The 23319-nt window shown below is 42.8% G+C and overlaps 1 protein-coding gene across 2 annotated transcripts in view; it reads left to right on the forward strand.

Moving 5' to 3' along the window:
• The window catches only part of LOC116468468 (cytochrome b5), a 38885-nt gene extending 15917 nt beyond the window's left edge, over positions 1-22968 (forward strand). Inside the window, exons 2-6 of one of the 2 annotated variants that reach the window (XR_004248063.1) lie at positions 13029-13157; positions 15556-15585; positions 19723-19746; positions 20799-20833; positions 22599-22968. Coding sequence is in view for 1 of the 2 variants with exons in the window: in XM_032152061.2 (XP_032007952.1) it covers positions 13029-13157; positions 15556-15585; positions 20799-20833; positions 22599-22680 (276 nt within the window). In the remaining variant the exon portion in view is untranslated. The remainder of the gene's footprint in view (positions 1-13028; positions 13158-15555; positions 15586-19722; positions 19747-20798; positions 20834-22598) is intronic. The other variant, XM_032152061.2, reaches the window with a different exon arrangement.
• The last annotated feature ends 351 nt before the right edge of the window (positions 22969-23319 follow it).

Genomic DNA, 23319 nt, shown 5'->3' on the forward strand with positions numbered 1-23319 from the left:
TTTTCTCTGTCTGAAAATTTAGGATGTCGAGTCTCTGAAGATCCTTTGCACCTCTAAGCCTCTGGGATTTTTCACCTTCACCCCACCGTTTTGAGTCAGGATCTCCAGCTCAGTTGCCTGGTTTTTATGCCGGGCTCACAGAGGAGGTGGAGGATAGTGGGCTGTGCAGGAAGCTGAGGGAGTTAAGTATTAAGGCTCGTGATGGGTTGAGAGGGAAAGATGGGGTTGGAGAAGCCTCCGGGCTGGGTCACGTCCTGGTGCCGCGCTGGTGTTGGCGTATCTGGTCTGCGCACCGCCGGGTCCTCCCCTGCCACCCTACTCTGTGGCGATGGCTCCTCCAGCATGTTCTTCAAGCCTCTCCTTTTCAGCTTCTTCATCTTTGTTTATCTGCTCTATTGATCCACATCCTAACTATTCTAAAGGGGCTGAGGTTATTTTTTAATAGCTCCTGCTTTTCCAGACTCTGCTGTGTTCAGGCAACAATTCAGATGCCCCTTCATGTTCCTCTTGTTGCTTGGTGCATGTCCAACCCTGACTGGTAGGAAGCATCTCGAGGCTCAGGACTGTGTATTTGTGGGTTTCAGATGCTTCTGCATGTTTACGCAGGTTGCTTTTCTTGACTAAATGATCGATGTAGTAAGAAAGATGTTAGAGATATCTCCCAGCTCAGGAGGATTAGGCTCAGGAGATCCTCTAATAACTGGCTTAAGCAGGACAGTATATTTGCCCCAAAGAAGTGATCTTTGCCACCAGAGCTGTGTGATAGCTGCATCCCGCTCCCTTCTCGGCCATTCCTGGGGACAGCTTCATCCTGGTGCTCAGAGGCGGTATCTCCACTCCAGGCAGCAGGATGAAGGAAGACAGGGCACAGAGAATCCACCACTCCAGAAGGAAGACTTCTGGAAGGTTCTTCCATTCCATAAGCCAGAGTTTAACCACATGAGATATGTAGCTGCAAGGAGGCTGGGAAATATCTCTAACATCTTTCTTTGGCTGTTCCCAGCTCAGAGTTTTAAGTATTAGGGAGGAAAGGAGAAACAGATGTTGGAGCAATGAACAATTCCGCCCCCCTCCCCCTCACCTGATTTGTTCAGCTAAGGGTACTTCCTGTGCTGCATAGGTGTTGACGCTCTCTTTGAGAAGTTCCAGAGGCATTTGATTTAACTGCAGAAATTCACCACTGTAGGTTTTTGAGGAGGGTACAAGAAATGGTCAAAACAATATTTGAGGATGAGATCCCAGCAGCAATATATGCAAGGGACAGAAGTGGGGTAAGGATTGGAGTGAGGAAGACCAACTGGCGGCTGCAGCCGGAGGCCTTCCCTGGTTTCCTTTATAGGAAGGGAAGGCTCTGCTGTCAAGTGAGCCAGACTGTTAACCTTTGACTTTGAGATTTTATCACTTGTTTCTCCAAGGCCACTAAAATGTAGCAAATTTAGGAGTTAAGGGCAACATTAAACAAAAATATTATTCTGTATCCAGCTTAAGACAATCTCATTTGACCTAGTTATTTGAGGAATATAGCTGGCAAAGATAATTCCAAAAATATAGTTAATACCCATTTTTACTTTCTGGGTAGAGTATCTAAGGAACTATAAAATGACCCTAGAAACAACAGGAATGAAGAATGGGCCTGGTAATTGTTTTCACCCAGTGACCAGCTTCTGAATAACTAACAGTTATAGACTGCATATTTAAACCTAGAGTGACTGATTTTACCCACAGTATTTTCTTTCTCGTTACGATTATTGCCTTCACACTAAGAATTTTTTATTGAAATCATCTGTATCAAGTAGCATCAAATTTATTTTATCTTGCCAGTTTTTATAGATCCACTTTCAGTGTACACTCTTAAGTGGAAAATAGAATTTTCTTGAAGTTTTAAAAATCCTTTATACTGTGGAATCTCTAATGATACATTTTTTAGCATTTCTCTTTGGCCTCATTCTAAAAAGAAGTGGAAACATCACTCGTTGTGTATATTTTCTCATATAAACTAATCCCAAGATCATGTCTTTATTGATGATACGTATTTTACAGCTGTGACATATTCGCACTATTGGTGCTATTATAAATCACCTTCTGCTATTTTACTCTGCTATTCATTTTTTCCTGTATGGGAAATTGGACTCCTTATTTTCATTTCAGCCACATGTGCGCTCTCTCACTATTACTTATTACTGAAGTAGGGAGCATTTGGGAACTGGAGAATGGTGTGTAAATGAAGAAGGCCTTCTAGGGACTGGCTGTGCCATGTGAACAGTCCTGGGCATGCCATTCATGGAGCATGCCAATATTGCCCAGAAGGTTTGGGTCAGCTTCTTTTTTGTGTGACCTTGGTGGAAACCATTGAGCTCCATGGCATTAAGTGGGCCACGTGTCTTCTCAGCGAGGTTCTTATGTAGGTATGAAGGAAGGAAGCCCGTTGTGATCCCCGGGGGAGCTGTGAGTGTAGAGCTGGCCCTGAAAGCCTAGGCATCTCTCCTGCAAGAAGAATCCCAGGACCAGGTGAATCCCACCTGCATTGAGCATTTTTCAGTTTAAAGCAAATCCTTACTGCTAGAGTATACTTAGAAAGAGGCAGGGCCAGGGCCATGGCTAGGCCAGCTTCGTAGGTGATGAGCTCTATGTTGGCCATCAGCCTTAAGTGTGTTGATTTTTCACAGCAGGTCACTCAGCAGTGTTTATCTGAAAATACTGGCTTGGTGCTATTAATTAAGGATGAAATGAAAAGCTTGTTTCTGTGTGTTAGCATTGTCTAAAGGACTGTAAATAGTGCTTAATTCATTATGGATATTTGGTGCCCAGTGAAGAATAATTTACCAAGTTTGTAAGAACAGTATTTTCTTCCTTTTTAAACTCTTTTATTTCTTAGGAAACCAGGGCTGTACCTCTTAGATCATTGAATAGTGCGGAGGTGCAGGAAGTGCCGTTTATTGGGATGACTGGTGTTGGGCAGAGGGGTGACCTTACTTACCCTCCAGTCGGTCACTCAGCACACAGGGCCTTCTTCCCTTGACTGTCTTCCTAGCTGAGATGACCTAGTCTTTCCTTGAAGTTATTGATACCATTCAGCTAACAGTTCATTTTCTGCCATATTTGCATTCCTTTTGTTTTTGTGTGTATGTATTTGGTGGACCGTTGACCTTGATAAATCCTCAGCTTTACAAGTACAATTACAGCTGTGTTTCTCACATTACATGAAGTATAAGTGAAAAGGTTAAGACCCCAGATTTTTAGTGATAGTAAAAACAAGGACTAAAGCCATAAAACACTCTTTTTTTTATTTTTTGGTTTTGTTTTTGAGATGAAGTCTCGCTTTTGTCGCCCAGGCTGGAGTGCAGTGGCGCGATCTCAGCTCACTGCAACCTTTGCCTCCCCGGTTCAAGCAATTCTCCTGCCTCAGCTTCCCAAGTAGCTGAGATTACAGGCGCCCACCACTACACCTGGCGAATATTTTTGTATTTTTAGTAGAGACGGGGTTTCACCATGTTGGCCAGGCTGATCTTGAACTCCTGACCTCAGGTGATCTGCCCACCTCGGCCTCCCAAAGTACTGGGATTACAGGCGTGAGGCACTGTGCCCGGCCACCATAAAACTCCTAATTTATATTAAATTAGTGTAAATAAGAGAAACTCTGCTTGCAGGTGTTCTTTGCCTTGTCATTATCCAGACAGGAACTTCTTCACTTTACCTCTTGTTAGAAATACCAGAATTGTTAGAAATAGATAATTGGTACCACGAGGAAATGTCGGCGTGGAGACAAAAGATCTCTCAGCAAAGCAATCTTTACTTTCTTTAGAAAGGGCGCTCAGTGGCAGATGGAACCATGGCGAGAGCATACCTGAACAAAGGAAAAGCAGACATATTTATCCCTTACGCATTTGGGTCGTCCTTACTGCTGTGTCCTGCGTCCATTGGCTAGAGCAGGACCTCACACTCTTAAACTGATACCTGATTTGCTAATAGCCTAAAACTTTCCTAGATACGTAAGTGCGAAGAAGAACAAAGAAGTTGCTTAGGAAAGGTTTAAGGAAGCAATAACAATTCCAAATGAGAAAGGGGCATAGGCTGTGAGCTGGAACATGTCTGTGAGCTTGTCCAACAGTTACATAGGATAGGGCTTAACAAGGAGTTATTAGCACAAAGCAAGGAGGCTTGAAGAAAGTTAGTCTTTAAAATAATCTATTATTTCTAACACTTATTATTTATTCTTTAACAAGAAGGGGAGCTTTAAAGAGGAAACTTTTTACTTTCTACGTCTCTTTATGCCTTAGGGTTGGCAAGATGGTGAAACAGGTCAGGCTTGAACCTGCCACAGAGTCATAGGAGACTCATTTGGTCCTTGGCCATCTTCAGCTTTTATGTTGGCCTCTCCTTGCATGAGTCAGTTGACAGCAGCGTATTCTGCCAGAGTAGTTCAGTTTGTGGCAAACTCTTGTTCTATAGTTTGCACACAAGGTAACCACAGTTAATGTTAATGTATTGTGTAGTTGAAGATTGCTGGGAAAATTCATCTTAAGTGATCTCACCACACACCACACGCACACACACACACACACACACACACACACACACACACGATGTGATGGATATGGTGATTAGCTTGATTGAATCATTTCACAATGTATATGTATATCAAAGCATCATACTGTATTCCTTACATATATACAATTTTTATTTCTTAAGTATACCTTGATAAATCTGGGGAACATTTTTAAAAATTAAAAAAGATAAGGTGAGAATCATCAAACTGCACTGTGGGATGAGGGCTGGAGAGTCAGAGAGGTACCCGTGGTAGCTATGGGGCTCGTTCATTCCTCCCCTCAGGGAAAGTCACTCAAATCCACACTTCAGTGATATCTCAGCTACTGCGAGTTTAGGACCCATTGGGTCGTCTGTAGACAGTCAGAAGTATGAGGCTGTCTCAGGGAAGGCCAGAAGTCTCTTCTGTGCTATTTCTTTATCCCCAAATGAGCTGCGTACTTCTTCAAGATTGGATCACGTTGATTTTTCATGTACTTTTTTCTGTCCCACACAATGCCTTGCACACAGTAGACAGTAAAATACTTTGATGAGCTGAGTCAGACAGCAGTTAAGTACGAAATCATATGATTTGAACGGGAAGAACTGTTAGAGCTCAGGAAAAGTAAAGTGCTATGAACTGGAGGAGTTGGAATGAGAAGGAAAGTTCCCATCAGCCACTGAACTGGTTATATGTAATAGTTACAAAACCAGTGTGTAAGAATGATCTGTGCTTATCTCATTTATTTATCTAATGAATACTTATGGGTATTGAACTAAGAGTTAGAGAAACAGTGATGAACGAGACAGATCCATGAATCTTAGAAACAAATTGATATGAAATGTCGCTGTCGCTAAATGTGCTCCAGGGAGTAGCTCTGGGACTTCCCTTGATACCAAACCCCGAAGGTGCTCAAGTCCCTGATATAGAAGGATGTAGTATTTGCATATAAGCTATACGCATCCTCCTGAATATTTTAAATCTAGATTACTTATAATACCTAACGTAATGTAATGTTAGATAAGCAGTTATACTGTATAGTTTAGAAAATATTGACAAGAAAAAAAGCCTGTTCATGTTCAGTACTGAAGCAGTTTTTTTTTCCTGGATATTTTCCATCCATGGTTGGTTGAATCTATGGGTAAGGAACCCATGGATATGAGAGCTGACAATAATTGTAGGTAGTGACAAGTACTGAGAGGGAAATACAGCAGTAAAGGATAAAGGCAATAGTGTGGGGACACAGGCAGGCTGCTTTAATTAATTATTTAACTTAATGAATGATGGGGTCTTGCTCTGTTGCCTAGGCTGGAGTGCAATGATGCAGTCATAGCTCACTGCAACCTTGAACTTCTTGCCTCAAGCAATCCTCCCAAAGTGTTGGGATTACAGGCATGAGCCACCACACCCAGGCAGGCTGCTTTAGATGCGGAAATCAGGGGAGGGCTCTGAGGTGTCGACATCTGAGCAGAGCATAAGTGAGGTGATGGATGGAATCTTGTAAAGGTCTGGGACACCAGCATTCCAAGCAGAAGGCAGATGTTGGGTTCTGAGATGGGGACCGAGTGTGGCCAGCTTGAGGGCCTGCCAGAGGCCGTGTGGCCATGCCCATGAGCAAGGACCTTGTAGGACATGGCAAATACTGGATGTTTGTTAACAGCAGTGGGAACCTGTTACCTTAGAATATCACTAAAGGCATCTGTTTCATCTCTGCAACTCCCCTACTTTATCTTCTACCTCTGCATCACCATTACTGCCACCCCTCTAGAGTACGCCAGCATGATCCTTTCCCAGGGTACCATAATCAGCTTCTAAAAGTCTTCATGGCATGGCGATCTCGGGGAAACTGATGCTAGGGAGGATGGGAGACCAGCTCAGTGACAATTGCTGTTGTCCCTGGGTGGTAGCAGGGGAAGTGGTGAGAGGTGGTTAGATTCTCAGTCTGTTTTGAAGGTTGCCAACTGGATTGGCTGATGGAATAGATGAAGAAAGAAAGAGGAATAAAGCTTGACTCCTAGGCTTTTGGCTGCAGCAACTGGGTGTGTGGTGGCAGCATTTCCCGTGAATGAAAGACTGGAAGGAGTGTATTTTGGGGGGAAAAGTGAGACATGCCATTTGGTCCTGTTACGCTGGGGTGTGCGTTAGCTATGGAGTGGAAGTGCTGAGTAGCTGCTGTGTGTGGGAGGGACCTGGGGCTCTTCCACTGCTTTCCTTGGCTGACAGATGATACTCTAAGTGGGGAGACTTGATAAGATCCTCAGGAGAGCCAACGCAGATGGAGGAGGGGTGAGGGCCAGGGACTGAGCCCCAGGGTGCTCCTGTGTTTAGACACGTAGACGATCAAGAGACTGTGGTGGCCGAGAAGGTTGGAAGAACACGAGCAGAGCCTGTTCCCCTGGAAGTCAAATAAAGAAGGCAATTCAAGGAGAAGAGAACCACTGTGCAAAATTCTGCTGCGAACTTTTATGTGTGAACTGTATAAAGCCATGGAGCGACAGGAGCTGGGAGCCGACATTATTGTTTACAATGCAGGGGTGTACTGTGTCTTCCTGAAAGTCACTTAGTATTGGGTAGGGGTGTGGCAGTTAATGTCTTCTGAATTTAGACTGTGCCGATCTTCAATCTTTTAAAGCATACTTCCTGTTTATTTTCCCATAGCTAACCTTTATAGATGCAAAAAGCAAAAGCCATTTCCAGTTATTGTATTGGTATTCCCTGGATTATATCTGGGGATTCTCATATGCTGTCGAGAACAAGGTATATTTGGGTAACTTACAAAGTGGAGATTTCACAAAAGCATGTGGGAGGCATTAGGAGCTACAAGATATGTGGGCACGATGAGTGAGTTCCAGTAAGTGGTTTAGCCCTAAACCTGGTCTCTCTGCCTGACACCTGTTCTCAGCATTTGGCCCCATCTTCCATTCAGTTGTGCAAACCGAGCATTGGCTCCAGTGGCGCTTCCTGTCTCCCCCGCCATCCTTACTATCCGGAAGCCCTCTCGTCCCCTCTGCCTCACACTGTGCACACCCTTGCACCTGCAGCTGATGGAGTAGATGCAGAGAACAGTCTTCCCTCACCCTCTCTTGCCCTTTTGTCTGCTGTCCACTCTGAAGCCTGGGTTATATTTTAAAATTAAATCTGATTGCATTACCTCCCCCACTTAGATCCTTACCATGGCCTCTCATTGCTCACAGGACAAAGATCAGAATCCTTGGAGAGGCCCAAAAGCAGCACACGGCCTGGCCCTTTCTGCTACCCTGGGGCCCTGTGAGGCCTTCTCTCCCAGGTCCTGAACTTGCTGCTCCCCGCCCCTGCAACACCTTCCCCGGACACCTTCCTCTTGGCCCTCGTTGACTACAGCTCCCACCTTGTGGTACAGCTCAGCAGGGCCTGTCCTGACCCCTTTGTGTGGATGACATTCCTCTGTCATATTCTTCATGGCACTAAACTCTTTCATTTGAGGACATTTCCTTTCACTTGCAGTGGCATGGTCATAGTTATTCATGTTTCATCTCTCCAGCTGTGAACTCCCCGAGGCAGGAGCCGTCGCTATCTTGGCTCCGACTGTGGCTGCCACATGGAGACCTTCATGTGTGTTTGTTGGGTGAATTAACTCAAGTGCATAATAACAAAAACAAATGGAAATCTTCCTCTGGAAAGATGGAAGACCGTTAGGGGGCAGCTCACGTGGAAACGGCTTTGCATCTCCATGCCCATCCCCACTTCTGGGTCCTCCTTACCATCCCGTGACATCCTCTCCGCACCTTTCTCCCTCTCTCTGGGCTCTACAGCTGGTCACTTCCCACACATGGTCGCATGAGTAGAGGCTTAGCAAGGAGTGCATTATGGAGGACAGATTTCTGCTACCGCCTGCACCAAAGTGGAACCACAGCTTCCATCTGGCTCCGGCTCTTTGGAAGAATTTCACCTCTTTTGTTACCTCTCATCTTACCTATGTGTAACCACACGTTTTGGTCTTTTTCTTAAATCTTTTAGATAATCATCAGATAAGTTAACTTACCTGTTATTCTACCACTTTCTGCCTTGCCTTTTCTTTTTTTTTTTTTTTTTTTTTTTTGAGACGGAGTCTTGATCTGTCACCCAGGCTGGAGTGCAGTGGCACGATCTTGGCTCACTGCAAGCTCCGCCTTCCGGGTTCATGCCATTCTCCTGCCTCAGCCTCTCCAAGTAGCTGGGACTACAGGCGCCCGCCACCATGCCCGGCTAATTTTTTGTATTTTTAGTAGAGACGGGGTTTCACCGTGGTCTAGATCTCCTGACCTCGTGATCCGCCCGCCTCGGCCTCCCAAAGTGCTGGGATTACAAGTGTGAGCCACCACGCCTGGCCTGCCTTGCCTTTTCTTCAGGCCACCCCCAAGTGCTATAACCTGCCCAAAGGTTAGGACATACACGCTGCCACACGTTGATCTCTGGGCATAACCAAGATGGCATAAACACCAGCATTCCCAATTTTTCTTTGTCTCTTCAGAATGCTGACAGGCAAAGAAGAGCATTTTCTTTAGTCTCCAAATGTGTGGCTCACGCCTGTAATCCCAACACTTTGTGAGGCCGAGGCAGGTGGATTACCTGAGGTCAGGAGTTCAAGACCAGCCTGACCAATCTGGTGAAATCCCGTCTCTACTAAAAGTACAAAAATTAGCCGAGTGTGGGGATGGGCGCCTGTAGTCCCAGCTACTCTGGAGACTGAGACAGGAGAATTGCTTGAACCTGGGAGATGGAGGTTGCAGTGAGCTGAAATCGTGCCACTGCACTCCAGCCTGGGTGACACAGCGAGACTCCGTCTCAAAAAAAAAAAAAAAAAAAGTGATGTGTGCTTATTAAAATTGCTGCATATATTTGCTAACAAGAGTGAGAAGATTGACAAGTTTCAAAACATGATTTAGATTCAGTTTACTTGGCAAAGTGTCTCTCTCTCTCTCCATAATACATATATTTCAAGGAAAATATTAGATATTACAAAAAGCCACCCTCATCTTTTACTGTCTTATCAAGATGAGTTATTTTTTCCAAAATATCAATTTTTAGGATTTGATTTTCCTACCAATTATTAAGATAGACCTTTAGGATGGAGTGAAAATGTTTTAGTGTCAGTTTATTCTAAGCTATGGTTTTTTTTTAGTTTTTTAAATCTTTAAAATTTTATGTGAGTTATCAGTGAAACCAATATAATCCAAGATGTTTCTCTCTCTCTCTCTTTTTTTTTGTTAGAAAATTGCCCCACAAATGGTTTAGGCAAGGTAAAAACCAGAGGTCGATAGGTAGATTCATACGTACCTATCCCTTGTTGCTGTTCTTGGTCAAAAATTAAGGTGAGAAGTTGCCCTGTTGTACTTCTGTTTCAGATTAAGACTGTCGAATTACCCCATGATATCGAATGTGTATTTTCTCCATTTTAGCACTTTAAAGATCAGAATTCTGTATCTAAAAACTTGTCTAAGTCTGCGATTCTTTATAAAGGGCCAAGTCCATGTTTTTAACCTCACTTGAAGTCGTCCTTTGAACATCGGCTGTCCCTGGCAAATAATGATTGACTCTGGGAGATTTGTCTCCACTGACATATCCTTAACAGGAATCGAAAGTTACGGCAGCTCCTGAGTTCAGCTGTCCCCATGCACGTAACAGCAGTCCGTGAGTTTACGTAGTTGTGGGCCCTGGCTGAGTCATTTTATATCTCACCATGTGGCTTCTCCGTACTCAGCAGGTGAGTGGAAGTGCCCAGCCTTAAGCAGACTTTTCTGGAATCAACAAAACCGTGTTTTTATTGCGGCAGCCTTGGCGAGGAATCCAGAAGTTTCGGGTTGGCTTTGAGGTAGCCATTCTGTTGTCTGCACATCTAACGTGCATTCCCATGCCTGTTTAAGGTGGACTTTTAATAATCTAAATGGCCCCAGTAGAAGACATTTCAGTAAATCGGGGAATGCCTATACAATGTAACAGCATGAAGCCATGTCAAAGTCCCGTTGAGGAAGAATACTTAGTGACTGACATGGTTTGCACCTGTTCGCTCCAAACCTCCTGTTGAAATGTGGCCTCCCGTGTTGGAGGTGGGCCTAGCAGGAATGTTTGGGTCATGGGGGCAGATCCCTTATGAATGGCTTTGTGCCATCCTCACAGTAGTGAGTGATTTCTCACTTTGTTAGTTCAGGCAGAGTTGGTTGTTTGAAAGAGGCTGGGACCACCTCTTCTCTCGCCATGAGATGCGTGGGCTCCCCCGGGCCTTCCACTGTGCGTAGAAGCTTCCCGAGGCCTCACCAGAGGCTGAGCAGATGATGGTGCCGTGCTTGTACAGGCTGCAGAACTGAGAGCCAAAGTAACCCGTTTTTTCTTTGTAAATGATCCAGTCTCGGGTATTTCTTCATAGCAGTACAAAACAGACTAACATAGTGACACTGGAAAGTGTTTAATAAAAATGCTGGGTAATAATTATTGAGCATAAATGATGTGCCAGACACATATGTTAATGCATTTCATCCTCAAAAACTATATACGTATTTTCCCAAGTTCACAGAGTGAGTGGTAACCACTAGGCACTCCTGCCTCTGTACCATGTATCACCTCCTTTTTATTTTCTAAAACAATGCATAGGATAACGATCACAGTTTCTATCCAACATTACATACACATACGTATGTGTGTATGTCCGGCTCTCTGGAGGCAAGATGATCGGCAATTTTAATTTTTTTCTTTGTGCTTCCCAATTTTTCTGCCGCATGGATGGATAAATGTTATAAGAAGAAAAAAAAAGAGTGGATTTCCTTAGCACTAGGTATGTTTAGACAAAGTGGGAAGAGAAACAGTTTCAAAACAGAATAATGATCCACCTTCCTACAATGTTATGTGCCCTGATGTCTTCATTACTGGGAGAAATTAAGGACTGACCACAGTCGACTCTGCGAGGGAGACCGGTTTCTGTCCAGTTGTTGGACATGTGCAGGTGACTTGGTCAAGGTCAGGATGAATCTAAGATAACATTCAAGCTCATTTAAAGAAGTTTTTTTTTCCTACAAAAGTACGTATTTAGGATGCTTTGCCCAAGCTCCACTTTTTTATTACTCTGAGATCTGCTTCCCTTGCCTGAGAATCCCCAGACCTCCTTACCTCTGTGCTGTGACTAAGCCCCACTTGTCAATCATCTTGGAAAAAAAATTTCCCTCCCTGCATCATGACCATCCTTGTTTCACACATTAAAGCAGCTGAAAGCACTAAAACTCTTTTATTCCACAAGAGGCTCTTCCTGCCTCTCCCCAGCGTGGAGCCGAGCCCCTGCCTCCGTGCCTCCATTGTGTCCTGGCAGCACTGTGTCCTGGTGGCAGCATCTTCAGCAAGTTACTTGTTTTGTTTTGTTTTCTTTTCTTTTTTCCTACCAGAAAGTGAGTTCTGCAAAGGCAGGGACTTATCTCTCTGACAGTCTGTGCTGCCTGTGCATTGCCGGCATGCAGGGTGCTTTCCAGAGGGAAGTGACACACACGTGCCTCTTGTGAATCGTCATCTCAGGCATGCCAGCTCTCGAGGCCACACTTAGACTAAGATGCCAGAGTAGTCAGTCTCAGGTGCAGGAGTCAAGAAAAATAGATTGGGTAGAGAATAAGAGCGATTTTGAGAGCCTTATGGAAAAACAAAACAGACATTACCAAAGGATGAAGGACACGAGCCTCATGCTTTTACTAAGCTGTATGAATGACATGGGGAAGCAACTTATGTTATTAGTGAAAGGTTCTTTCTTTCTCTCTTTTTTTTTTTTTGAGACAGAGTCTCGCTTTGTCGCCTAGGCTGGAGTGCGGTGGTGCAATCTTGGCTCACTACAACCTCCACCTCCTGGATTCAAGCGATTCTCAAGACTCAGCCTCCTGAATAGCTGGGACTACAGGTGCCCGCCACCACGGCTGGCTAATTTTTGTATTTTTTGTAGAGATGGAGTTTCACCATGTTGGCCAGGTTGGTCTCGAACTCCTGAACTTAAGTGATCTGCCTGGGATTACAGGCGTGAGCTACCGTGCCCGGCTGGGAAAGGTTGTTTTTAAATTTTTTTTTTTTTTTACTTTTATCTTTTTGAGGGTCTCCCTCTGTTACCCAGGCTGGAGTACAGTGGTGCAGTCACTGCTCACTGAAGCCTCAGCCCCTTGAGCTTATGCCACCCTCCCACCTCAGCCTCTCATGTAGCTGGGACTGCAGGGGTGTGCCACCATGCCCGGCTAATTTTTTAAAATTGTATTTTATAGTTATGGGGTCTCACAATGTTGCCCAGGTTGGCTTTGAACTTGGGCCCAAGTGATTCTGCTGCCTAGGCCTATTGTACTTGCATGATGGAAATTGAATATAAAGGCCTGTGTTGTTTTAATCCATGTTTATGGACAAGTTACAGTCTCCTGTTGTCATCTGTGTCTTCTGAAGGAGTCACCTGTTTGGTTAAATAAATTCTGTCCATTTTCTCTTAATTCATTTGCCTGAAAAAAAAATTTTATTCTACCTCTCCTTTGAACAGCATCCTGGTGGGGAAGAAGTTTTAAGGGAACAAGCTGGAGGTGACGCTACTGAGAACTTTGAGGATGTCGGGCACTCTACAGATGCCAGGGAAATGTCCAAAACATACATCATTGGGGAGCTCCATCCAGTAAGTACATTTTGGGGGCCCTTTCTTATTGCTATCAGATGACCTTACCCAAGTCTGTAAGCTTGCATGTATACACATTTTAAAAGGAGTAAAGCAAAAACAACTCCTGATTTTAGGACACCATTTTTGTCATAAATAAATTGACCAAAAATATCTTTGCATTTCACTGTTGCTTTTTTTTTTTTTTTGAGACAGGTCTTACTCTGTCACCCAGGCTGGAGTGCAGTGGCACGATCATGGCTCACTGCAGCCTCAACCTCCTGGGCTCAAGTCATCCTCCTGCCTCAGCCTCTTGGTAGCTGGGACTATAGGCACACACCTCCACGCCTGATAAATTTCATAGTTTTTGTAGAGATGGGGTTTCATGGTGTTGCCCAGGCTGGTCTCAAACTCCTGGACTCAAGCAATCCACCCACCTCGGCCTCTCAAAGTGTTGGGTTTACAGGCATGAGCCCCCGCACCTGGCCTGGTTGCATTTTTTTACTGGCACTTCGTTTTAGTCAGCATGCTCCACCCCACAGCCACGCACTGGGGAGTCTGCTCCGTCCTAGAAATTCCGTGGGGCAAAACGTTTTACAAGGTGGGGAGAATCAACCCAGCATTGCTTTCCTTCCTTTTCTGACCAAAATATTTTTATTAAGAATCCCACTTCTACTTTCATCAGAGCAAGGATATTTTAGTTCTCAAAAATGATTTAAAAAATATAAAAACAGAGCTATGTGAAATGAATAAGCTCTGCCTTCTGTAGAGCTAGCACATTGTCTGTATTCTGCTCACTGTACCCCAGACCTTCGAGAACATCAGCTCTGGACCAATCCATTGACCAACTTTTGGAAAACACTGGCCTAATTTGGCTTTTCTTTTCTTTTTCCTTTTTTTTTTTTTTTGAGACAGAATCTCGCTCTGTTGCCCAGGCTGGAGTGCAATGGCGCGATCTTGGCCCACTGCAACCTCCACCTCCTGGGTTCAAGCAATTCTCCTGCCTCAGCCTGGGATTACAGGCACCCGCCACCATGCCTGGCCAATTGTTTTGTATTTTTAGTAGAGAGGGGGTTTCACCATGTTGGCCAGGTTGGCCTCGAACTCCTGACCTCAGGTAATCCACCTACCTCGGCCTCCCAGAGTGCTAGGATTACAGGTGTGAGTCACTGCGCCTAGCCCTAATTTGGCTTTTCTATAAATACTGGGCTGTGTTATGGTTTTAGACCCCTCTGTGGCAGTTGTAAATGACCATGTTAAATGTCACTAGTCTATCAACCTAAGTTATCAGGAAAATCGCTGAAAACTTGGAAAGAAGTTGCCGAGTGCTCTGAGCTTCTGGATTGGATCCCGGGGCTGCACACTCAGCTGCCGTGTCCACTTCTGGGAGTGCCTGGCTCCGTCCTGCCTTCCCACTTGTGGTGCATGGTGAGCAGCCCACCAGAAGGGGACAGAGGCCTGCTAGGAGCCCGCTCTGCTCTCATAAGAAAAAAATGGAGAGGCAAATAGCCTCATTCCAAGTGAGCAAACTGAGAGACTCTTAAAGAGTATAGGAAAAGTCTTATCATATACCACTGATGCTTCCTGCAATGACTGTGAATGAAGGAGAGGTTACTTTAGGTTCTTTGTAGAAGGCTTGAAAGTTAGGAAATCCATTTGAGAACAACTTCATTGAGTGGGGAGGTTTGTTTGATTTCGTTTTGGTGGTAGTAGATATGTACTTTGAGGGAGTAAGCTTCATTTATCCGACAAGTTTATTTGCCCCTATATTTTCATCCCATACTTCACAAAGGCAAAGTTGTTTCAGGGTCTTCAGGGAGGCCTGCCCTTACACATGCCTGATCCCATCCTTGTTTCCAGCTGTGGGTCAGGTTTCAGGCCCTGACTGTGGCACTTCTGCTTCACCTGCCTGCTGGGCATCCCCCTGGCCAGGCTTTAAACCTCTCCTTCATTCACTGTATTTTTGACAGCTTCAGCCTGAAGTTGAAATAGTTTATGACTCCAAAACTGGGAGATTGCAGGGCTTAACTGAAGATATCACACACGTAAGAGATACATGCACAATCTCAAATGGAATTTGAGAGGACAGAAGGGAAGGATTAGTCTTCAGCTCCTCCCTGAATTACGTATCGCAATCTGAGTCTAATAAATGTGTGTGCACATCAACACGTACAGAGCGCTGTCGTGGGTGCTGTTCTAAACTTTGGAACTCTAAATAGAAAATATCTCTTGGCACTTAATCTGCTACTAATTTTTGCTGTTAAATCAGATGGATCAGACTTTGTGTTTAATAGCTAAATGTTGAATCTGAAATGGGAATTACTGAATTGTAATTTAAAAAATCTCAAAGTCAGCATTTTGGAAGTGGTACTTTTGTAGATTTTTAAATTCCATAATGTGCCTTATTTTTTCATTGCAGGATGACAGACCAAAGTTAAACAAGCCTCCGGTAAGTGTGACCATCTCAAGTGTCTCTGGAGTTTTCATTGTCTTTAATACTTGACAAACTGCAGGCAGAGGGTTTTTATTTACCTGACTGAGGCCAGCACAGGTCTTTCTAGATAAATGAATATGTAACCTACTGGCTCAGCAAATATTTTTTATTTACGGAAACCTGTCACTATGATTTGTTAGGATGGCTTGTGTGTAATTTTTTTAAGGCCGTCAATAAACCACTTTTTTCATCATAATTATCAATATATACCCTTTGAAGAGCTACTTTTTATAGTGGCACTGTGCTTCTGATCTAAAAGATTTGACACAAGCCTTATTTTCAGAGAACTTAAAATCTGAATGGATAGTGGTTTTATTACTTAAATCTTTAAGGGTGTGTCTCATGTCTTCTTCATCTTTAAGTCTCTTGGGCATAGTAGGTGTTCAATAAATATTTGTCAGATGAATTTAATGAAATTAAATAATGCCCTTTTGACTTACTTTTCCTTGGGAAAGGAAAATAACTCTGGCAATACTAGTTTTATGTTCTGATTCACTAGCCTTTCTCTCTGAACTGACCATCTCACTTATATTTGAAGATAAATGTAGGGTGAGAATGGAAGAGCACAGCCTAAGTTCCTGAAAAGTACAAGTAGGCAAAATAGTTTCTAGTGTCTAATTAAAGGACTATGGGGGAAAGTTTTGCTTAGAACAAATAACAAAAAAGAAAGTATAATTTTTCGTTTTGGTGTAAATTCTTGGTTTTATTAGAGAAAGTGCAACAGCAAGACCCAGCTGAGCTCGTGTTGGGAACTGGTGAGCTGATTTTTTGAGCTGTTGCTGTCAAGACACCATCTTTAATCTACAAAAGGATCAAAGCAGTTAATCCAATAACATAAGCATAAAGGCCACATTTCCCTCAACACCCCTGACAGTACAATAAAAGTCTTGCGTAATACTGTTTAGTACAAAGCAATTTTATTTATATTCTCTCCTTATTCAAGAAAGACTTAAGTTCAATGTTAATGATAGGAGTACTTCCACAAGATAAAAAATTGACTTCAGAATTGGAATGGCCTCTGTGACAATTGCTTAGAATCCTTGCTGTGAGATCATTGGACTTTAGCACCTTTTTTAAGGCTACTTTTTGGACAGCTGAAATTCTGTGATGCATAAAGTTTTTCCTTTTTCTCTGAAGTCTCTTAAGGGAAGAATGTATATATATATATTTAATCATGTGTTCAACATGTTAATCATTTTGGTATAAGTCATTTAGCTATAGCAAAACAAAGGTTTAAGATTCATTAGATGAACTTAGATGACTGCAGGGCCAGCCGTTTCCCTAACCATAAAGACAACAAGCAGAAAACACTTGTAGGTGTAAGATTGTACACGTGTCTCCTGCCATAACTACTTTCAGTTTGAAGGACAAAGACTTTCCTCCTTTATTTGCTTTTAGAACACGTGTATTACAACCTATACTCTGTTGGATTAATTGCCCGTTACTATTTATTGTTCTTATTGGATTAATTGCCCGTTGGATTAATTGCCTGTTACTATTTATTGTTCTTATTTTTTATTTATTGTTCTTATTTTCTATTTTAAAGTGGCAGTTACTTTGATACTGAGAATATTTTGGGAACAGAGCAAGTTTATGTGGTAAATTCCGGAACTTTAGCTTTTAGTTTCAAAGAAAGCTTTCCTGACAACATTGAGTGACAGCCCTTTGTGTGTTAAGACATGGCTTACTTCATTCCAGCATTAGCAGTTGATATTTGATCAGCTTGTTAGATGTAGAAGGTCTCACTGAAGTTTGAGAATCCTACTAACTTTTTAAAGTAGATTTTTGTTTGTTTGTTTGCTTGCTTGTTTTTGAGACGGAGTTTTGCTCTTGTCACCCAGGCTGGAGTGCAATGGCGTGATCTGGGCTCACTGCAACCTCCATCTGCTGGGTTCAAGTGATTCTCCTGCCTCAGCCTCCCGAGTAGCTGGGATTACAGGTGCCTGCCACCATGCCCAGCTAATTTTTGTATTTTTAGTGGAGATGGGGTTTCACCATGTTGGCCAGGCTTGTCTTGAACTCCTGACCTCAGGCATTCGTCCGCCTCAGCCTCCCAAAGTGCCGAGATTACAGGCGTGAGCCACGGCACCCAGCCTAAAGTAGATGTTTTTACTCTCTGCAGAGATTTTACAGATTAACTAACTTCTGAGTATTTTTTAAACAACTCTTCTTTATTGTGACTTTGCTTCAGTGAAAGCAGAACCGGAAGAATGTGGGACAAGAATTTGCTGGCCTTTTTGAGAGGCCATAAGCAGATGAAAGGAAAGGAAATACATGAGCACTTTTCTGGATGTATCTTTCTTGTATCTTGCAGAAGTAAAGAGTGTCCTTAGGGATTTCTTTTGTCATGTGTCTGTATAACCATCCACCGATCTCCAGGTTGAAGAATGTACACTGTGGTCTGAAGTTTTGAAATGTTGCCTCCTTAAAATATCTAGTTGAATAGTGAAATAAAATGCAGTAAAGATTATTAGCTTGAACCTGCCATAAGGAAAGCACAGTGTTAAGTTACCAAATTATTTGTAGACTTAGAAATCATGCATTTTAATCGAACATAAATGTTTCTATCACATTTGCTTACATAGAGAGTATTAGTCGTAGCAATAGGCCTTCTTGGTTATAGTTTTTAAAGCATTCTTGTAGAAATTATTTGGTCCTCACAGTATCTCCATGTTAGACCTCCCAAGGGAGGTAAGTACATTGCAGCTGGGAAGTGTTAAGCACCCGGCTCACAGACACGCTCCAGAACCATCTAGCACCCATCTCAGGCTGGTCAGTTACAGTCCCTTAAGCTTCTCCTCTAGGTTCTGGGCTTGCCGTGTTAGACATCACTCTGTCAGTATTTTAAGGGAGATAGGCTTCCCACTAAAGTTTACATTAGATGAACTTACAAATGAGATGACTCTGATTCACAAAAGCTTGTTGGGCTTTGCATGCTTTTCATAATTTATGGAGCTTACTGTAATTTACACTGATTCACGTGATTTTTATAAGTCATTATGCATGACATACTTATTTTACTTTTTTGAGACGGGGTCTCACTCTGTTGCCCAGGCTGGAGTGCAGTGGCATGGATCTCGACTCACTGCAACATCCACCTCCCGGGGTCAAGCAATCCTCCCACCTCAGCCTCCCGAGTAGCTGGACCTTAGGCACACAGCACTGTGCCCAGCTAATTTTTGTATTTTTCTGTAGAGACAGAGTTTCACCATGTTGCCCAGACTGGTCTCGAACTGCTGGACTCAAGCAACCCACTAGTCTCGGCCTCCCAAAGTGCTGGGATTACAGGCATGAGCCACCATGCCCAGATTTTGACACACTGATTTAATTGTTAACCTCTTTTTACTGAAGTTGAACCCTCAAAGTCATGGAGTGAACAGGTGGCAGACCCAATCATAAAAACCATATTCTTTCTCCTTGTTTGTTGCTGACATACTTTGATAGTTACGTCCCTAAACCCAAGTGAGGCCCTCAGGGCATTGACCACTAAAGACCAATTACTTTTTCATCAAAGTGCAAAGTGGTAATTCAAACTTCCTTTAACTGTCAAGCATCCTGGGCTACAGAGCCAAGAAGATAATCAACAATCAAAAGGTGATGTGATTATTTCAAGTTCCCCTCTTTAGAGTTCATGCCTGTTGCTGGTGATGCTGGTGCCAGAGTAGTGTTTTAACCTTAGCGCTCACCCATGGTAACCACGAAGGCAGCAGGAGGGCAGGTGGGAGGTTCCAGAGTTGTCAGCACGTTGGTGAAATGCCTGCACTCATTTTAACGATGCCGTGGATGTTTGTGTTTGCCTTCCGTTGGCTGTTTCAAGCTTAACTTTCTAGTTTGACAATCATATTTTACCTTCAGTGATTCTTTTGTTTCAGAACTGATCGTGTCCTCTAATAGCTGACTAATATTTTTGTATGTTTTGATTATTTCTAGTAATCTTTGTTAATTTTATTCATATATACACAGTTTGGAAAATCCTCTTGCTGTAGTTATGAATACTTTTTATAGATGCTAAGATTTTAAAATTGCTGGAATAGATAATAAATTTGCAATTTTCTTTTTAAATGACTTACCTTTTTTCCCCTACTGTGTCAGGAACCTTAAAGGCGATGTTTCAAGGTTGGTGGGTCTCATAACTGCTTTGCTTGCTTTTCCCTGAAAGGGGTGTGTCTTTTCACGGGAGTTTCTCTAACATGCTTTGCAGAGTGATGCTTGCCACTGATTGTTTTGCTAATGCTTTTTATCTGTGCTTTGGGAAACTGCAGATCTGAAGCTGTCTTATTTATGGCAACTTCTGTTTGAGGCCCTAATGCTTATGTTGGTGTGGAACATCAAAAGAATGCTTCTTAACCCATTTTCAAGCCCCAAAAAGTTTATATTTCACTAGACCTTAGCTTTTCAGCTGTCTGGAGAAGTATGCGTTTTTTCCAGAATCGTTGTCCATTCACTTTAGTGCTACTCAAAAGAGCTGCTCCCAGAAAGCCCTGGAGGATAAAAACAGGGCTTCCTTATTTGGGGATTTGCTGTTAGGCTGACAGTGACCAGCTGGTGACAAATGTGACACCAGGCACAGCAGTCCTGTGAGGCTGGTCTGGTGTCTTGCTGGTACCGTCTGGTCAGAATTAAAGCAGCCCCCCGGGAAAGTTGGCCTAGAATGGGGAACTTAAAATGGCAGTCTTTTTTTTCTTTTTGGTTCACATGTATTTAATGTAATTTAGGTACACTTTTTTGCATCTGTCAGATTTGAATGAAATAACTGATTTTTTTATTGAACATTGTGTTCATGCTTTTGAAGAATTAAACTGCTTTTTCTAAAGGTGACGTGGGATTATGTGTATGTGAACATGAATGTCTGTTTTCAGTTTCTGCATTAAAGTATTTAGATGCCTAGCGTGTGCAAGATATTTTATGTAGCATATTAATTTTGAATGTTTTTAAATTATTGAGGTTATGTCCTTAAGTAAATATAGATAATGATTAAAATGTTTTATTCTGGAAAAAAACAAAGTTAGGCATTTTAGTGAAAAGAAGTTTATAATTTTCCCTTTCGACATCTTCTGAAGAATGCATTATATAAAATACTGTGTTCTTATTTTCAAACAGGATTTTAGTCAATGGAATAAGTTCAGCATTCCCTTGAACTTAATTTACTTTTTCCTCTCGTGTTTCAGGAAACTCTTATCACTACTGTTGATTCTAGTTCCAGGTATGTGGTAGCTTTCTTTTAAAGCAGTGGTGGCTGGGAGGGCTCATGGGTCCAGGTTGGACAAGGTGCGTCCCCCACCTTCTGGGTTCCTGGGCCTGACACTGTGCTGTCTCAGCAACTTTCCACTGAAGGCCAGACTGTTCAGAGCACTCAGCCTCAAGCTTTCAGGTAGCCGACCGTGAACACCGTCCACAGCCACGTGATCTAGCTGGCTGGCTGCATCCACCCCAAGGAACAAACAGAACAATTGCATTTCCTTTTCCCCCAGGGCAGCATCTTAGGCGGCCAGTCCCACAGCGCCTGCCTGGCTCATCCAGGCAGACATTCCATTTCCTTCCTTTCAATCCATGTCTGTTTCTTAAACTCCAGTGATTACATCTCCCTAAGAATGGGTCGGTTTTCCTTTGTCATTTTTATTAGCTTTAAAGTTGAAGCTGGTAATCTATGTGTAGCAGGACTCAAGTGTTCTAGGCACCAGATTTGTTTATGATAGTCCAAGTGCATATTAACATCTTTGGCAGCTCTACCATATTGACTTCTGTAGTAGCCACTTTTTTGGACCCAAGCTCAAAACCACACATTTGTATTTCATCCTGTCAAATTTAACTGCCTCAGTACGTTGGTGTTCTGGAATATTCCCTGCCTGCAGGCAGTATTTCACCTTACTCTTCATTAACAAGCCAGTTTCTTTCTAAGTGAAATTGAAAAACCCCACCAAATCCCACTAAGACAAAAGTTACACTTGTGATTCTTATGAAAGTTACACTTGTAATCCTTATGAAAGGATTACACTTATAGTCCCTATGAAACAGATATGTACACCAAGTCTATTTCTAAAGCCTACACATTAATTTCCATTTTTCTAAGAAATTAAAGATTGAAATCTAAAGATTCAAATCTAATTTAAAGATTCAAATAGAAATTATAGCTCCTCCCTCCTTTATCCCTGATTGGATTTGTAATCTGTAATTTATAGATCGAAATTCTATGCATCAGGACTGTAAACTTAGGCTTTTTTTTTTTTTTTTTTTTTTTTTTTTTGGTGAATTTAGGCCTGTGGACCACACACAAGTAGTCTGGCGATTCTGTTTCTTAACCCTTTAAATCCACTTCAGCACAGATTGTAAAGATTAGCTTTTCCAAACCTAAGCTTACAGCTGTGGTGTTAATGGCAGCCTTAATAATCACAGGGCCCATAACTTTACAGCTGGTGGGGCATTCGTTTTTTGTTTGTTTATTTTTGTTAGTTTGTTTTGATAGTCTCGCTCTATTGCACTGGCTGGAGTGCAGTGGCATGATCTCGGCTCACTGCAACCTCCACCTCCCAGGTTCAAGCGACTCTCCTGCCCCAGCCTCCCCAGTAGCTAGGATTACAATTAGCTACTGCCACCACACCCAGCTAATTTTTGTATTTTTTGGTAGAAGGTTTTTACCATGTTGGCCAGGCTGGTCTCAAACTCCTGACCTCAAGTGATCCGTCCGCCTTGGCCTCCCAAAATGCTGGGATTACAGGCGTGAGCCACTGCGCCCAGCCAAGCGAGGCATGAGTTTTTTCGTAAAGCCAGCAAGGCAGAGTGATTCCTAGTATAGCAGGGCATGTGTTACACTCATGTCACTTTTAGCAAATCCAGGTTGCCTTTTCAGCAAAATTCATTACAGAGTTAAGAAAAACATGCCCTGGTAATTTTCTGTTAGAAGGGGAAAAGAGTTTGAGTTCACCACAGTGCACATTATGTCAGCATCATTGCTTTTTGTGTCTTTCTAGTTGGTGGACCAACTGGGTGATCCCTGCCATCTCTGCAGTGGCCGTCGCCTTGATGTATCGCCTGTACGTGGAGCAAGACTGAACACCTCCTCAGAAGTCAGCGCAGGAAAAGCCTGCTTTGGACACAGGAGAAAAGAAGCCATTGCTAACTACTTCAACTGACAGAAAACTTCACTTGAAAACAATGATATTAATATATCTCTTTCTCTTTCTTCCAACATTAGAAACAAAACAAAAAGAAGTGTCCTTTCTGCGCTCAAATTTTTCGAGTGTGCCTTTTTATTCATCTACTTTATTTTGATGTTTCCTTAATGTGTAATTTACTTATAATAATCATGATCTTTTAAAAATATATTTGGCTTTTAAAGTATGCACCGTGTTTGCCTGTTTGGTGTATAATTGTCTTTAATGTTTAGAATCTGATTATTTAGAGGAATCCTTCAATGTGTTACTCATTCAGACCCAGGGAGGCCATATGACTGGAGGTGGGGGAAATAGGTTTGAGTGTCTCCTTTCACATCGTCACATCTCATTGAGTAACCATGTATCGTATGCTTCCGATGTAGTTTCTTTTTTTCAAGGAAATTAAGAAAGGCCAGAAATTATAGTTTAAGGATTTCTAATAATTGCTCTACTTGAAATAGATCTTAAAAAGAAAGTAGTGGCTGGGCATCGTGGCTCACACCTGTAATCCCAGCACTTTGGGAGGCTGAGGTGGGTG

This window comes from Hylobates moloch, unplaced genomic scaffold (assembly GCF_009828535.3).
Source record: "Hylobates moloch isolate HMO894 unplaced genomic scaffold, HMol_V3 SCAFFOLD_5, whole genome shotgun sequence".
NCBI lineage: Eukaryota > Metazoa > Chordata > Mammalia > Primates > Hylobatidae > Hylobates > Hylobates moloch.